The sequence below is a fragment of the Sparus aurata genome, chromosome 22 (assembly GCF_900880675.1).
Source record: "Sparus aurata chromosome 22, fSpaAur1.1, whole genome shotgun sequence".
Classification (NCBI taxonomy): domain Eukaryota; kingdom Metazoa; phylum Chordata; class Actinopteri; order Spariformes; family Sparidae; genus Sparus; species Sparus aurata.
In genome coordinates this window covers 26,162,749-26,178,770 of record NC_044208.1, presented here as the reverse complement: position 1 = coordinate 26,178,770, position 16,022 = coordinate 26,162,749, and the positions used below count along the sequence as shown (strand labels likewise).

Sequence of the window (16,022 nt, the reverse complement as noted above, 5' to 3'; positions counted from 1 at the left end):
GGGGTAGGGCTGAGAGCTGAAGCGTAAACGTCTGTGTGCTGATGGAGATGAGGCGATGGTGACATCGGCTACACTATGGCCATTGTATGAGAGCTGTGGAGGAGTTTCCCTATCTTTACGGTGATCTCTCCATGTTAATATAATATAATGTCTAAATATTTTTCTGCCAAAGAAACAAATCTACTGTGATGTGTTTATTTGCACCTACCGATCTATTTTAGCCACCATGAAATATGCTTGTTTTCAAACGTCTTGTCTGAAATCTATTATTCTAGCAAAAATGTCTGTGATTCAGCGTTGTCCACTATTGTTCTGGGCTTCCATGTAGGAAAAGAAAAAGCTGTGTCATCACAGGGGAGGTAATGGAGGTGGGCTGGGGGGGTGGTAAAGTGGGAAATCTGGCCGGTTCCCAGGCTTGCCCTCTAGGCCTTTTAATGCCTTCTTTTCCTGGACACACATCAGCACATTTAGGGTGTGAGAACGGAGGGAAAGGAGGAGACATTAAGAAAGGAAAGAGATGGAAAGATAGCAGTAAGGGCGGCACGTGATCAGAGAGGGGGAACCTCACTCAGCTACAAGTTGGCTTCCACAGCATCCTTTACTTAGTTTAGGCCCTGCCAGCCCCACATAAACACGGTGAACCTGTGGAAAGTTTCACTCCTCTCTGGAGGGTCCCCTTCTCTCCTCGCTCATTTTATTTCTGTCTATCTGGCCCTCGGCTTTCTTTTCTTGTTTTAGGAAAATTCCGCTGGTGGTAATGGTGTGCGCCCCTGCAGCCTTAACGTCTTCCATGTGACCATCACTGGGGCGAATTTCCAGTTTGTGTTTGTTTTAGGCAAACAGATCAGTTGCCACTTCATCCATCTAGTTTACCTCTCTGTCCTGGAAGCTGACGTTCCACCAGACGCTCGCGTGGGCGTACGAGCTCTGAAAGTTGGCCACACCTAAGGGTAAAAAAATCCCCACCCCCACCCCAACCTATCACCTCCCTCCCTGAGCTGCACTTTATTTTTCAACATCATGTGACAAAGTCTTTGATATCAGGCTCGCGGCCAAGAGGGACTGGGAGATGGAGACAGGGGGAGACATTTGCATAGGCTTGTTAAAAGTCACCAATTAGGAAAAAGGCCTCACACATAGTGGCTTGGGCCTTGCCAGGGCATAATCTCAAATCAGGACAACGTCGCCATCTGCAGTAGAGCCGCAGGATTGAAGAAAATAAAACAATCTGCCACTTCTGAGCGCTACCAAAACAAAACAATCACAACAAAACGAGGAGTAATATTATATTTTTTGATTTCGGAAGTCTCTAGTTTAGTCTTGACACAAAAAGCTCAAGGAAAAGTGAACTCAGATCTCTTGCCTCATGGCCTCCTCAGCTGCAGGTGGCGCTCTAATTCCACTCCCTGTTGATGACTGCGGTAAGAGCTGGATGATGGCCTTGTTTGTTTAGCCAACAGTGTTGACGCCCACCCACAGGTGCCAAAGGTATAGTGAGTACCATGCCAGCTGTTTGCAAGCCACAGCAGCCCTCGCACCGCTTGGCTTCGACCCTGCTTGACTGCCTGATCTCACAGGAAGAGAGGAAGTGGTTGAGTTACCCAGCAGCAAATTTGAGGTTTATAAAGGGAGAAAGCCGTAAAAAAAATCCAAGTGCAGTTTCCTTTAACTCAGCAGCTAGCCAGGGTGAGCTCCTCTGGCCTAATCAGTCATTCCTTCGTTTGTCATTAGTCGGTGTTAGGTTTGCTTCCAACACGCAGTCAGAGATAACGCAGAGGAAATGGAAAACACTACTGTTTTAAGCAACCGTTATAATTCAGTGGCATACCTAAATAGAGAGAGGAAAGGCAGGTGCTCCAATTTCATGGAAGCTTGATTGCCTTGTAAAGTTAGATTCATTACACTATTAATCTGTTGTTACCTGCGTCACACCAGGGAACCACCCACAGCGACCACAAGCAGGCAACACATGCTCACTGTGAGACCAATAACTGAAAAATGTTGCTCACGACATCAGTCATCGCTCTGGCAAGCTGGCAAATAGTACACACATAGCCTAACTGCAGAGGGAAATACCTTCGCAGTTCTCATGATAGCATAAAGCTGCATTTTACTTGAGATGCGAAATCAGTTCGGCATGTCTAGCATTTGGATTTCATGAAGGCTTACCTTAGCATGGTCCCGTCTTTGCCAAGAAGTAATGGAAGGAGGGGGGTAAGGTAGAGAGAGCTGGCAGCTTTGCCTCGGCTTGTTATTGCCAGTACAACGAAGCTCAGTTCACACTCAGCTGTGGCATATTTGGAAAACTTCAAGTAAAGCGGCGAGAGGAAAAAAAAGGCTTTTAAATCAGTTCCACTCTCCAGTAAATTACAACCCTGCATTTTTAATTTCCTCTCTCCATACAATGTTATTCATTGGCATCCAAGCCAAACATGGGCCCCTGCAGCCTGCATAGCTCTGCAGGACAAACTGTCCTCTCATGCAGTCGCTACCTGTCAGGAGTGCAGGGGCGTGACTGAAAAAATGCATTCCTTGATGTAGAGTTGAGGTGTGTGGGGTGGAAGGAAAAGTGAAAAAAAGAACAAACAGAGGCTAGATTTTAATCTACTAAAAAATAGTTACACGTCCTGAATTTGGACTGAGTTTTCATCATAAGTGGTTTGAGATAGACCTAATCTGATCACTGATAGCAGTCACTGGCAATTATCTTAATATGTTTGACCAAAAGAATACTGTGGTCAAGTGTTGTGTGCAGCTTTTAAGAAGATCCAGACGTGGAGCTGAATACGGCTCCAAATTCAAATGCATAAGAAAGTCATACAATGTATTGAAGACACACTGCTGCCGTGTCGAATGTTGAATTCGTGGACTTTGCATACCAATATTTCATGGTAATAATAAAGCAATTACACGCTGAGAGGAGAATGTGCATACCCAAACATGCTTAGTCCATGCCTCGGGAAACTGTCTAAGCTCCACTAACCACTAGAAAGAGACAGACTTGGCTGCTGAAATAACATTAAGAGCCTGTTACTATAATAGCAAAGCCTCATTTGTTAGCATTACATATCTAAATACCATCTGAAAACCATGGCTCATTCTGATTAAGCAAGGTGTTGTAACAGTGTAACATTTCAATCAGGTTTCATATCCACCGTGGTGTGTAGGCCCTGTTACTGTATATGTCCTGTTTGCAACAAAAACGATCTTCCAGTCCGGAGTTCAATTTCATGTTTCATGTTTGAGCAGATGTTTTGTCGAGTCTAAAATGATTATGTTTTACTTTACCTGAGCCTGACTTGAGTGTCTGAAAAAGTTTAATTTGCATAATGCAGGAACAATATCAGTTAAAATGTTTTAAACAGCCACAGTTTATCTGCTTTTGTCATCATGTCTCAGTACTGTAGGACTGTTTGACAGAGATGTCGAACAGGTTTCGAACATGAAAGGGGATATGAGATCTCATTTAGTGCGCCAGACTGCCAAGACTCGCCAAGGTTCTGCTAATTCAGCTTTTTCTGTGCCACACAAGGCGATAGGATAAGGCACCTGGCTTTTGCTTAGACAGGCCTTGCATGTCTATGTAATCCAGAAAGACAGCGAGGGCAAGGCCCAAACTTCTCCTTAGATTTAGCCCAGAACACAACAACATAATCATGTCATTACCCTTAGGCCATTCTGCCACATTGTTGTTGCGGGTGGGAGACACAGGATTTGATTTCAGCAGACTTAGCTGACCTCTGCTTCATGGCCCACCAGAACACGGGAACTACAGCGGGGCCGTCCTGCGCGCTGGCACTCAGCCCAGCCAAACATTTTAACTTTCATAGACAAAAACAAAACCGTTTCGCCTTTCTTTCCCTCCATTTCTCCCAGTTCTAAAATATTTTTTTATACAGCATTGAGAAGACATGTTTCTACTACCTTTTTGGTCTTGTAATTTTATGCTGCTGTTGCGAAATACTGCCAAAATTCCTTCGCACACCCCCTCCGTCTTTCTGCTCCAGTGTTGATTATTTTGCTTTTTGTCTTTTCTTTCCTCCTACTAAATGTGTTATTCATCCTGTTCCGTGTGTCTCCAGGCACACTTCAGAACTGGATATAAAATAAACAGACGCGTTTTCACCCCTGTTGCTAGGCCTTGACTGCATATACCTGTAACAATAAACATCTGGGTTTCTGGGCTTGTTTATACTCATCTCTAGACTATTGAGGACAGAGGCACAACAGGAACTAGACTGTGTGTACGGATTTGCTAGGCAGACGCCCACTACGAGGCAAAGGGTTGGTGGACGCTACTAGACCATGATAGAGCGGAGGCTGCTGGCAGGTACTGTGCACTCTGTCTGGCAGAGCTGTGGTTTACCTTGGAGGGACCCCAACCATCTGCATGCTATAAGGACTAAATTGCCAGCTTGATGTCCAGCAAGCGAGACAAAACCGTTCCACATACATGAGAGTATGTGTGTGTTTGTGTGACTTTGTGTATGTATGCGTATGGCTGTACAAGTGAACCAGACAGAGACAGAAATACAAAGAGTGAGCACAGACAGCCATTGCCCTACAGTAGCCATCTCATTTTATAAAACGTACTACAATGTTTTTAGTTAAAACTGCTCTAGTCAAAATTTCATACTAAAGATGGGTGAATTAACACAGTGATGAACCATCAGTGACTTTGCAGTTCTTCTTAGCTCTGAAGGGCCTTCTAGAGTCTTTCAGCTCATTGCTTCACTGTGTTGGTTGAGTGTCACTGCCTCCAGCTGCAGAAAGTGAAAAACTCTATGTTTGTACTTTTATTGTGACAGACAGATGTCAGCCTAGATAGAGGTACTAAGTTATAGTTTTAAAGACTTTCTGCAACTTATGCAAGAAGTAACATCAGTTTTGATAAAACGCCTGGAAAGAATCTACTTAAATAGCAAATCCAGTTGTCTTTTACTGAGTACTTGTAGACATCCTTTTGTCTGGAAGACTGATCCTCTTTAGTTACTTAAGCTCGATTTATAGTTGTGAGTTATGGAGTAATAGTGTGACTACAGAGCCTACACTCTTAGCTGGTATACCAAAATCATAGCTTGCAGTAGCTGATGTGCGCCTTCCTTAAAATTGTGTCTACATGGGGTTACTGTGGTTATGGTGGTACCACATAGGGGCCTTGAGAACTGATTTTACATTGGTAAGGCAAAACCTGTAGAAATAGTTGATAGTGAAGATGCCATTGAAGAGGTTGAAGAAAATCTTCTCCTTTTCAGTAACACATCACGTAAAGCCATTCCCACTATAAGCAATCTGCTAATAGAGATCATTGCTCTCTTTGAATGAATGGAAGTAGTCTACTATTCTGTTATAACACAAGGCAACATAAAGTTATTAGTTAACAGAGGGTAATCTTTTTGGGAGCAATAACAAATAAGATATTGGATAAGGCTTGATTGAATTAAGTAACTATTGGGCCTTGGCGAAGGTGTGCACTGAATGCCATTCTAGTTACAAGTGTAATACCAGGCCTTCATTGCTGTGGACAAAATCAATCCAAAGACAAAGCATTCAAAACTGTTTCTGTGGTAGGTCCTACTACAATTGGTGCCTCTGGGATCACATTTAGCTATAATGCCACACACACTCATAGACTCACAAGGTTAAAACTTAACCAGCCACACGTGGTCATAGCTTTGTAGTAGGTATCTACAGTTAACCCATAGCGCCAACAATTAATCCAGTTTTACGTCACTGACCTCTTTCACATGGTGTGTCTTGCATTAGTAGGCTCATGCACATGGCTTTTACTGTCTGGAGTTCAGCACCCCTCCTTTGTTCTGTTTCATTGTGGTTTCTGCTGATCTTCCCTGTGTCAATAAAACAAATATGTTCAAAAAACAATCATTAACACAGTGGTCAGACATGTGACAAGGAAACATTCTTAGAAGTGCAGCTACAAGCTGACAAAGGAGGGTTACAATACAGTAACCTTGAGAATTGGCAGCTCATGCTATAAAGTGTCTAGCTGTAGCAAATTCACTAAATCTAGTTGGGATTATGGGCCGGCCCACACACAACCATCATGGTTTAGTCAGGTATGCAGAGAAAGTTTCATAAATAATCTTCCCAGCGTCTCAAGACACAACTCGCCGGACAGACGCCTTTAATTCAGCTGACAAGAAAATTAAAAGCCGTCATTACCCTAAGTCATCGAGGGGAAACAAACTTTAACAGCTCAGACAATCACAGTATGAATGCCGTTTGGCCAATCCCCAGCCAGCACTGGGGCTCTGATTGGTTTTCCAGAAGGATGTGGGACTCACAAGTGTGGCAGCTGCTTAAAATAAAGTGACAATTTTTAATGGGGTTTCAAACCTCAGCGAGTCACTGCATCCTGCCAAGCCCCTAGTGATGGCAAACATCCAAACCCCGGTTTTATCGAACAGGACACGGAGGAGTGAGCTTGTTCTCTCAGCTCAGTGCCATTAGCAGGCCTGGATGCAGTCAACCATTTTCAAGAGTTGCGTTTCCCACCAGCAGGAGCTTTTAATATGTGCCATACGGTGCACATAGACCAACATACGTTTTTGAGGTAAATGCTCTCCTGACAATCAATGGCATCAGAAAATCCTGTAAAGTGAAGTTAAACCTAATAGGGTCAAGTCAATTTGTGGGGTCTGGGAAAAGCTGTTTTCATGATGACGATAAAATCCTAACGAAAAACACTCAGGGGTTTCACTTCACATGTGACTAGAGTTTAATGTGTGCAATACCGCTTCATCTCTTCTGACTGTCTCTGTTAGAGTCAGTTCAGTCTACACTGTATGAAAAAGGTGTTCAGTCACACACACACACACACACACTCACACACATAGAGAGAGGGGAAACTCAGAGACTAACAGGAAATGCAATTACTGTCAGTCTGGGCACAGAATTCCTCAACAGTATGGCCAATTTCACAGCAATTTTAGTGAGTCAACAGGTCGTAAGTAATCATAATGAGCACCTTAATGTTTTCACACGAAGCAGAGCGCCCCTCTGTGGTTTTATCCTTTGGCCATTTGATCCTTCTAATCATCTACGAGCTATTTAAACCATACACAGGAGCCGCGGGCTCGTACAAGTGCCGAGAGGAGGCCCACCGCCCCGTGTTTGTGGAATACTGTCATTTAAAAATTGTGTCAACAGGTATCAGATTCCTCAAATGGTTTCTCTTTTTCTCAGAGGCCGGCGGCTTACAGTAGGAATGGACACTGCGCTGACAGGATGCTGTCATGAGCACAGGTAGTGAGAAGATATTTTACAGTGCAGGTCATTATGGCAGCAGGCCTTTTCAAGTTGTGTCTGACAGGTTATGATTAGACTTTTGTGGGGGTGCTGTAAATGACATAAATAACAGCTTTAAGATGAATGGCTGCAGGGCAGATTCAAACTATACCTCTGGAGTGTTGTCTGTCTTATAACTTGATCAAACAGACATCTCAAGCAGGAAACACAGAGATGCTGGATGAATGGCTTCAGGGATTTCTGAGACAACTGTAATGCAGCTGCTACTTTTCTTTAAGTTATCCAAACAGACATGCTGGACAACTACACCCGAATAAGAGCACACACACACATTATCTTTTTCAAGTAATGCTAGTGGCATGACTCATGGGATAACAATAACTGTCTGCTGTTAAGTCCAGACCAATTTATTTCAGCAACTATTGGACACGAACACTTGCAAAGACGTTCATGATCCCCTATGGATGAATCCTACAGGCTTTGATGATGCTATTTCTTTTCCTCTACTCTGCTATAAGGTTGACCTTGAAATGCACTCAACAACTATTGGATGGACTTCCACAATTTGATGGAACAGATATTACTTCGGCCCTCTCAAGTTGACATACAACAACCCTGGTGAATTCAGACTTTTCATCTCACACCATCATAAAACCTGTGTGTGAACAAATACCAGCAAAACTACTAACATTCCCATCGTTCTCAGTTGAACTGCAGTTGGTGCAGCTTAACAAATGTTAGCAACCAAACTAGGATGCTAAAAATGACATGACGCCTGCCATCAGCGTTATAGCATCAGGACTGAGACAAAATATTCATATGGCAAAATATAGTATCACTTCCTCTTGCAATACGATTATTGATACACTGGCAATTAACATTAATATTTTTTTTTAAACATAAGGGCGCACCAAACAGATTTTACTGACAACTTGACTTACCAGAGTCACTACCTCAAGACTCCTTGTGATGTTAAGATCTACACACTTAATTTACATAGACTGAAAATAATCAAGGGAGGCATATTTGTTTCTTTCCTTTGAAAATTTAAACTTCCAAACTGTTCTGCTCTCTGTCAGTCTCTTCAGTCTTTTGCCTGTTTGTGGGTGTATTACATTGGAATGATGGCGCACACAAGGACAAAGACAAGGTGCAGTATGTGCGTGTGAAAAAGACAAAATAAACTTAAGACTTAGTGCACTTTTTTGACACACTGTCTTATCTCAGCTCATTTCAATTCTTGTCAAACTGACACCACACTGCAGTGATTGATACCTTGTGAAGTATTGCTGTATTATGATACTATCATTATCATGGGCAATATATCCCGACTCGTATTGTAACCCAGAGTTACTCTGTGATTCCCAGGCCCTAGTTAGCATTGTCATTGCGAGCATTTAGTGTCCCAAAATTAGCAATTGGCTAAAAGCTGGTGAGAGAGCTGCATGCTGCAGATTTCAATCTCTCCTTTTTCCTGCTTTTCAAAATACGGCATTTTCTTGGATAAAAACTGAGAAACGAGAAAACAAAAATTGGCATTAGCTGCATAGATACATTAGAAGCAGACGCACAACTAAAAGGAGCACACACATGTTCACAGGCACACACATGTACTGTACACTGACACCACACAAGTAGTGGCTGTGGGTCCAGGTTGTCCGTGCATACCTCTGTCAGTGCCAAAATGATTAAACAAATAGCCCCTTTGTGCGCAGCGGTCTTGATTAAGCTAAGTTGTATGTGCCCCCTCTGAAATAGAAATACAGGAAAGTGCCCTTGGTGGTGCCAAAATTCACTTGCCCTGTTAAAACATGGTTGCTGTCAAAGTTGTTTTTACTCTCTCACATGGAAACTAAATTTATCATACCTCTCCTGTGCATTCAGGGTTTTCATTTACAGAATGAGCATGATTATTTATGTGAAAAATAAACACTGAAACTTTATCTGCATTAGTGGTCACAGAATGCTGACACCAATACATTTCAGCATAGACTTTTTTACAGTGTCATGATTAAAGTGTAACTAGGATTGTTGTGGTTTACTTACTGGACTGCAGGATCTTTAACATGATACAAGCTCATCAGTGAAGTCCACAATTATACTTATGCTAATCAAAATTAGATTTTGTTATCAACAGCTATGTGAGATTTCCTCCAACATTCATCATAATGTTAAATGAATATGTCCAAATAAAAAAGCAGGCTGGAGGAAAGTCAATCTATAACTGTCTATGATATACATAAATCAGCAATATCATACTGTAAAATTATACATGATTATGTACTGTGAGTGAACTGAATAAATGAGATGAGCAATTCTGCTCTCTAGTGGTAATATTTTGACTTGCAATGTTTAAATTTAAGTAAACTGTAACAGTGTAATTCATTTGTTCGATGATTCAAAGGCACAACAGACACCATTTAATTTATCTAATTAAATTTATTTAGTGGCACAAAACATGACTAAAAATTTGTTAAGCATTTATTCAAAACCGGGTCCAGCTTGTCAAATATGAATATCTTCCTTGGTATTTTGTAGGAGTAATGTTGAATATCTTTGGTTTTTACACTGCTTGTCAGACAAACTAAGACTTATGATGTTGCCTTGGGCTCTTGGAAAGTGGAGTGGCCATTTCCTTTGCTTTCAGACATTTAATGGATTGCTCTTAACCGATAAAATCGTCAAAAGGACACGTTAGTTGCATGAAAAAAAAAATTGCATAAAGGACCTGTTCTGTTACTGATAGTAATGCTTGTGGTTGTAAAGGCTACACTTATTGTAATGCAGGAAAAAGCTAGATTTCTGCCTCATGTGCTCTGAAACAAACTTTTAAAATAGCCTATAAAGCTATCTCCACATTTTTAAAGCTCCTAGAAAACAGGAGCCGATTGTCTGACTGAAGCGTACTGTCTCGTATTACACTTGTAATCTGTAGACATCCTTATAAACATCATTTCCTCTCTATTTGTCACAGACATACTCAGACTAAGCCTGACTCTGAGATGACACACCACTGAATAATGAATGATCCTCCTTTAGAATTCCTGTGATGTAATATTCTCACTTTTACTTTCTCTCTTTGAATACATTATGCTGAGGCCTCCTGAGGAAGATGCATAATTGAAGTGAGGTTTCGCTTAAAACCATGTTCTCTGCTGCTCGAGAATTTTTAGTAGAGACAATTGGGCATCATTGTACATACCAAATGAAAGGCTGTCTTAAATTCATCATTCATGAGAAATGCTTGTAAGGAGAGGTTGTACTGCTCTACCTGTCTTCTTCCTTGCTGTTTTTTTGTTCATGGTTACCTGACAATATAGAAAGAGGGCTTTTTGTCATAGAAATCACCTCTCTTTCTAAGTGTGGCAGATTAGAGTGCCCATCAAGGCCAAGCACAGAGCAGCACTGCACGGGCAATACAATAACTAAATGGTTCAAATGAAACACTACAGGATGTCTTGTACTCAAAAGAAAATCTCAGTAATAATAAAACAGAGATAGATTTTAGCAGTTTGCATCTGTTTCTAAAATAAAGCAGACGGATGGAGAATCTCACCTCACATGTTGGTCTGTGAGGTAGCCCGCGGTTCCCCCTGACGAGACAAATAAAATCAATGTCATCATACAAGGTTTTAAATCAAAGTCACTAAACTTGAAGTCAGACTCATTTCATTTCTAAAATTCTCTAACATCCATGACTCACTCAACATTGACTTTCATGTCTGCAGCTTGACCAATGCTACTGGCAAAGATTTGGCCCACAGAGGCCATCACTGCTGAAAATGACTTTCAGTCTGTGTCTTTTGTCACACTATGGTCAAATGACCCCTCCATCAGCAAAGAATGAAATGAATCTGACCCCATGAACACAATGATGACAACACATCCACAGCCACTAAATATAGTTATGTTCTCCCTTCTTCTTTTTTTTCACCTCTCTGGCAGCAGAGAGCAAACGGTCAGGAGATCCAGTTGTCACCAATGTCAGCTGTAGCTGAACGAGGATAAATGCGATTTTTTCAGCTGAAGCAGAAAAATATATACAAGTAAAGCCCTCATCTTTACTGTATTATGTGAGATCAGTGGGTTAAAACTGACTCTGAAATATGATCCATTGGACAAAAGGAATTCATTACTGTCATGTATGAACCTGATGCATAGCTTTTTTTTCCCTCAGTGTGATGCGCAGCACTAGATGGCAATGTCACTGCAGGAACATACCTGTGTCTATACTGATAACTACAGTAACTCACTTCAAAATGCTTGTTACTATCATCTATTTAACCTGTCAGTCAAAACAGAGAAGAGACTGATAAATACACAGTGCAGGTGTAGAAATGTAAATCCATTTCATGATTTGTCGTGACATTGTTAATTTATTATTGAGATGGATGTGAAGCTATTAATAGATCATCTGATCTCTGGGACGGGCCTTCAGAGCTTATCTGACAGTGGTAATACCCAGAAAGGAGGTATGTGTTAATGAGCGCTCCACGGATCGGTATGCCCTTTTCGTGCCTGTAATCCCGCTCCTGACAGCAGATGTATGCAAGGAACAAGCTCCTATCAGATGTGATTGAACATTTACCTTCTGGTTCAGATTGTCAGAACTGACTTTTGTTAATAACCTGCTTTATATCACATCCACTATCATATCCTATCATTTTCTTCTTCACTTTTTCTTTACAGCCACGTATTCATCAAATTCAAAATACACTCCATTCAGTCTTTCAACATCACCACACAGGAGCAATGAACAGACAATGTGCCAATATGACAAGATAAAAGTATATCATTAGCTTGTTTTCAAAAAAAAAAAAAAAAAAAAAACTTAAAGAGCTAAACTAAATGATCTGTGTTTAAATGGATGAACATCCTTCTAAAGCAAATTACCTCTCTGACCATGGTCTGCAGCTTAGTTATTTCTAATAATCAGTAACCATAGTGACATATTGACCCATGACAGCACCCACAACCTGTATGTATCAATCAATGTTCTAATTGATCTGAGATCTGGGATTGAGCATCAGAGAAGTGATTTGATCGACTGATATGACACACTTTAAGAACACACTGTAAGGGAAATTATTATATAGATGAAGCTCTGTTTTAAAAAACATGAAGGATTGTTTTGAATGTTGCACAATAGTAACCCGCATGTACTTTTAATTAATTGACCTACACATCGACCATTTCTTCCATGGCATTCAATTAGAATTTAAAGAACTTTCTTTTTCATGGGGCTTTCCAGGAGGTACACAAAACCACCGTGGCTACAGCAAAGGCAACAGTAATATATCTTCTTTTTACAGAAAACATGATCCCTTTGAATGGGTGACTAGCAGTTAGAGGAAAAATCTAATGAAAATGCTACATTGTCTCAGTTTTATCTTACACATCAGCAGTTAAATTGAGAAAATAGAATGAATGAATAGAATGAGAAATACAAGGATTTACAACTCAATTGAATAATTTGGTTTTGCGTTCTGACAAATTAGTGTCATAAGTGTCATAGTCATGTGATTTTAATTTTTCATTGTGTGTGTGTGATTCCTGGTTTTGTGCTGTTGTTTGCCCTTTTCCAGTGTTCTGTCTTCCTTCCTGTTTTCTTGTGCTCCTCGCCAGCATGATTTTCCCTCCAAACCTGTGTTGAATCTGATTAATTAGCTCAGCCCTGTTACCTGAGTTCTTCCCCTGTCTGCCTTCCCTCCGCACCTGCACTGCATCGTCCTCATTAGTCTTTCCCTTCATCCAGTGTTTTTCAGCTTTTTCAGCCTATCAGCCCCTTCCCTGTTTCTAGTGTTTTTCTCACCTGTGTTTCTCACTCACTCACTCACTCACTCCACCTGCACCTCATCCCCTCATTAGGTTTGTTCATATTTAAACCTGTGTTGTTCCCTCACTCTTGCCTTGATGTTGGTCCATCAAGCTATTGTGAATAATTTTTGGTTCCATGCCGCCGCTCAGAGACGTTAACGGAGCGAGGAGCGATCAACAGTAAAAAGTAGACAAGCTGACCAACTCACACCGTATCACTAAACAACTCATACTCTTTGGTGAAGACTTAACTCTATGCTTGGCCTGTTTTACCTCAAAAACTCTACAACTGCTCAGCATGCAGAGCCAGCAGTGCAGCAGAGTGGCTGCGCTCCACTGCTGGACTTAAAATGTTAAAATGGAGACAAAATGGAACAAATTATGAGAGATTGTGAGACCGCCAAAGGTTCACATCCCTATGGAGTAAACAGTGCTTCCATGTGAGCAGGGCCCACAAAGATGCTATGCCCTAGGAAGCAAAGCCATAACACACACTTGATATGCCACATTTGTGCAGAAAAATACTGTTGTGGTGGATGGAAAACCCATCTCTCCTTGGTGTTTGACATCTGAAAACTGTTTGATGGCCACTCACTGTCAGGGAAATCAAAGAATAACGCTGTCTATCCTTAACTTTAATCCAGAAATACTCTTCAAAAACACTATGAACTGAGAGATAACAAGACAAACATCAGTGTGGGTGGATCAAACACTTTGGAATTCCCCTGACACATTCACTCTCCATATGGCTGAATGTGCATTAATCTTCTAAGCCAGGATCACAAGCATCCCAAAGTGACCCTTATTTCGTTTATAAATATTCATATATTACTACTTCTGATATAACACTTCTCTCTACATGATTATTTATTAATTATAGTATATATAGATTAAATTTGAGGCCGGTACAAGAGCAGTCAGTGCAATTACAAGTTTTCCATTAGGACTCGGGCTAATGAACATATGATGGTGGGTTTATAGATAATAAGTGTGCCACATGTAATATTTGCATGTGTAAATAATGAACAAACTACACTCTGAAAAAAAAAATGAAAAAAACATACCACCACGACTTATGAGACTGTCCATCTGTGTGTGAGCAGGTATAATGTTTTCATGTTTGCCATTTTAAATTACTAATGTAAACAGTTGTAATTAGCATCAAAGTTAGTGTGTCAAAGTATTAATCAACATTTTTGGGTTGTGAGAAGTGTAGTCTGTGCACACTTACTACTGAATGTAAAAAAAAAACTATTAAATTGATTGTACTGCAGCTACTTCTTCAGAATGTGTGATGTCACACATGTTTGCAGTATTAGTTTTTTCTTGTTTGGTTTAATTCTGTGTATTGCCCCACATGTGAGACAGTTTGCACCAAAAGATGCGAGACAAATTTAAGAAGAGTATTCTAGCAATTATCGAATTAGATTGAATCAAAATGATGACCTTTTCACGGCACTATATGGAAGGTAAAATGGCCACCAGAGGCGGTCCTATTCAACCTGAGGAGGGCTACAATCTGTGTTAACTCTTCACACATGGAACTCATGAGCCAAATCCTTTAAAGCAATTCTCTGTATAAATTAAGGGTTACTGGTTGCTTTCTGTCCACAAGGGTCATTAAGGGATCACCTATTATTGCAGGTCCAATGAAAATAATGAAATATGCAGTTCAGCAGAAGAAACTGTCAAAGGAGGCTTCAGCAGAGTTTAACTTATCAAACTGGGATTTTTGCCAAAGTTACAGAGGGAATTTTATACGACAAGAACTGAAAGTCATATTAGCTTTAGCTGGATCAACAAAATCAACTCGATTTATTACATCTCTGTGAAATCACATTAGGAAGAGATTATTTCAAAGCCAGTGTGGGGAGGAGGAATGTTGACATACTTTAACCAAATTTAAAACACTACAAATACTAAAATCTTTCATTTCTGAAGTATTGATATTCATTGGTCGTCTCCAGTCTTCCAAAGCTATAGCTTACATAAAAGCTCACTTGTTACGCTCTATTGAACAGGCCACAGATAAGAGGAGTTGTTATGGGCATGGCAATGAGAGGTATATGAAGTCCATCTCCATTCATGCATGCCCGTTATATTAAGTGTATGAGCCATGTGGTGATATTGAAGTGGATGCCATTAGGTACTGGACCTGCCACTCTTAATGAGGAGAGAATGCAGCATAAAGCATAGAGACCATGTCTCTCTTTCCATGTCTCTCCCTCTCTGTCTGTCTGGTTTTGTTTGATTTCCTGTTTGTTTTTTGTAATACAATCCACGCCTGTAATTTGGAAATTGCACTTTGTATTTGCCGTAGTTTTACAAGCATGTACAGCACTTTAAAATGCACTTCATGTTAAATTACAGTGTTGTTTAATGTATGCAGTATTTTCAGCAGAACAGTAAAAATTATCTTAAGATGATGAAACGGGTCCTTCTTTTGAAATTTTCCTCAAAATATACTTTTCTATATGGAAGCGTATTAGGGCCAGGGGTGAGGAAAAAAAGAGAGGAGGAATTTTTCTTCATAATGAACTTTAAGAAAAAAATCGAAATGTCAACAACAAAACAAACAAAGTGCCTTTTCTTACTACATCCTTGGAGAATAACTTTCTGTGTGTAGTGTGACAATCTCTTCAAAGTCCTAATACTGACAACTACACTGTGTTCATGAGCTAAAGAGGAATAGTTTCTTTGTGATTAAAGCGAATTCTGAAGTACAGTTTCACCAATTCATCTACACAATTCATTTTGTTGGAGCTCTGATATGCGCCATTTGATGTAGTCTCACAAGGTGACTTAAATCTTGAAATGTCAAGTTTATTCTGGACATTTCACCTCTATTCATGAAATTGTATTTCAACTTTATCCTCGACATTTTCGAGACATTTTCTTTCCGGTTCCATTGAAAGGGCATTTTCAGACCCATGCAT

General features: G+C 40.5%; 1 protein-coding gene across 14 annotated transcripts in view; it reads right to left on the bottom strand.

The window, feature by feature from the left end:
* Nucleotides 1-16,022, bottom strand: part of runx2b (RUNX family transcription factor 2b) — a 123,127-nt gene that overhangs the window by 96,730 nt on the left and 10,375 nt on the right. For 7 of the 14 annotated variants that reach the window (XM_030406158.1, XM_030406179.1, XM_030406164.1 and 4 more), the window contains exons 2-3: nt 10,826-10,862; nt 5,739-5,849 (exon numbers count right to left, since the gene is read on the bottom strand). Coding sequence is in view for 3 of the 14 variants with exons in the window: in XM_030406176.1 (XP_030262036.1) it covers nt 5,739-5,781 (43 nt within the window). In the remaining 11 variants the exon portion in view is untranslated. Of the gene's footprint in view, nt 1-2,169; nt 2,266-5,738; nt 5,850-10,540; nt 10,578-10,825; nt 10,863-16,022 lie in introns of those variants that run through there. The other 7 variants (XM_030406159.1, XM_030406168.1, XM_030406166.1 and 4 more) reach the window with 3 other exon arrangements.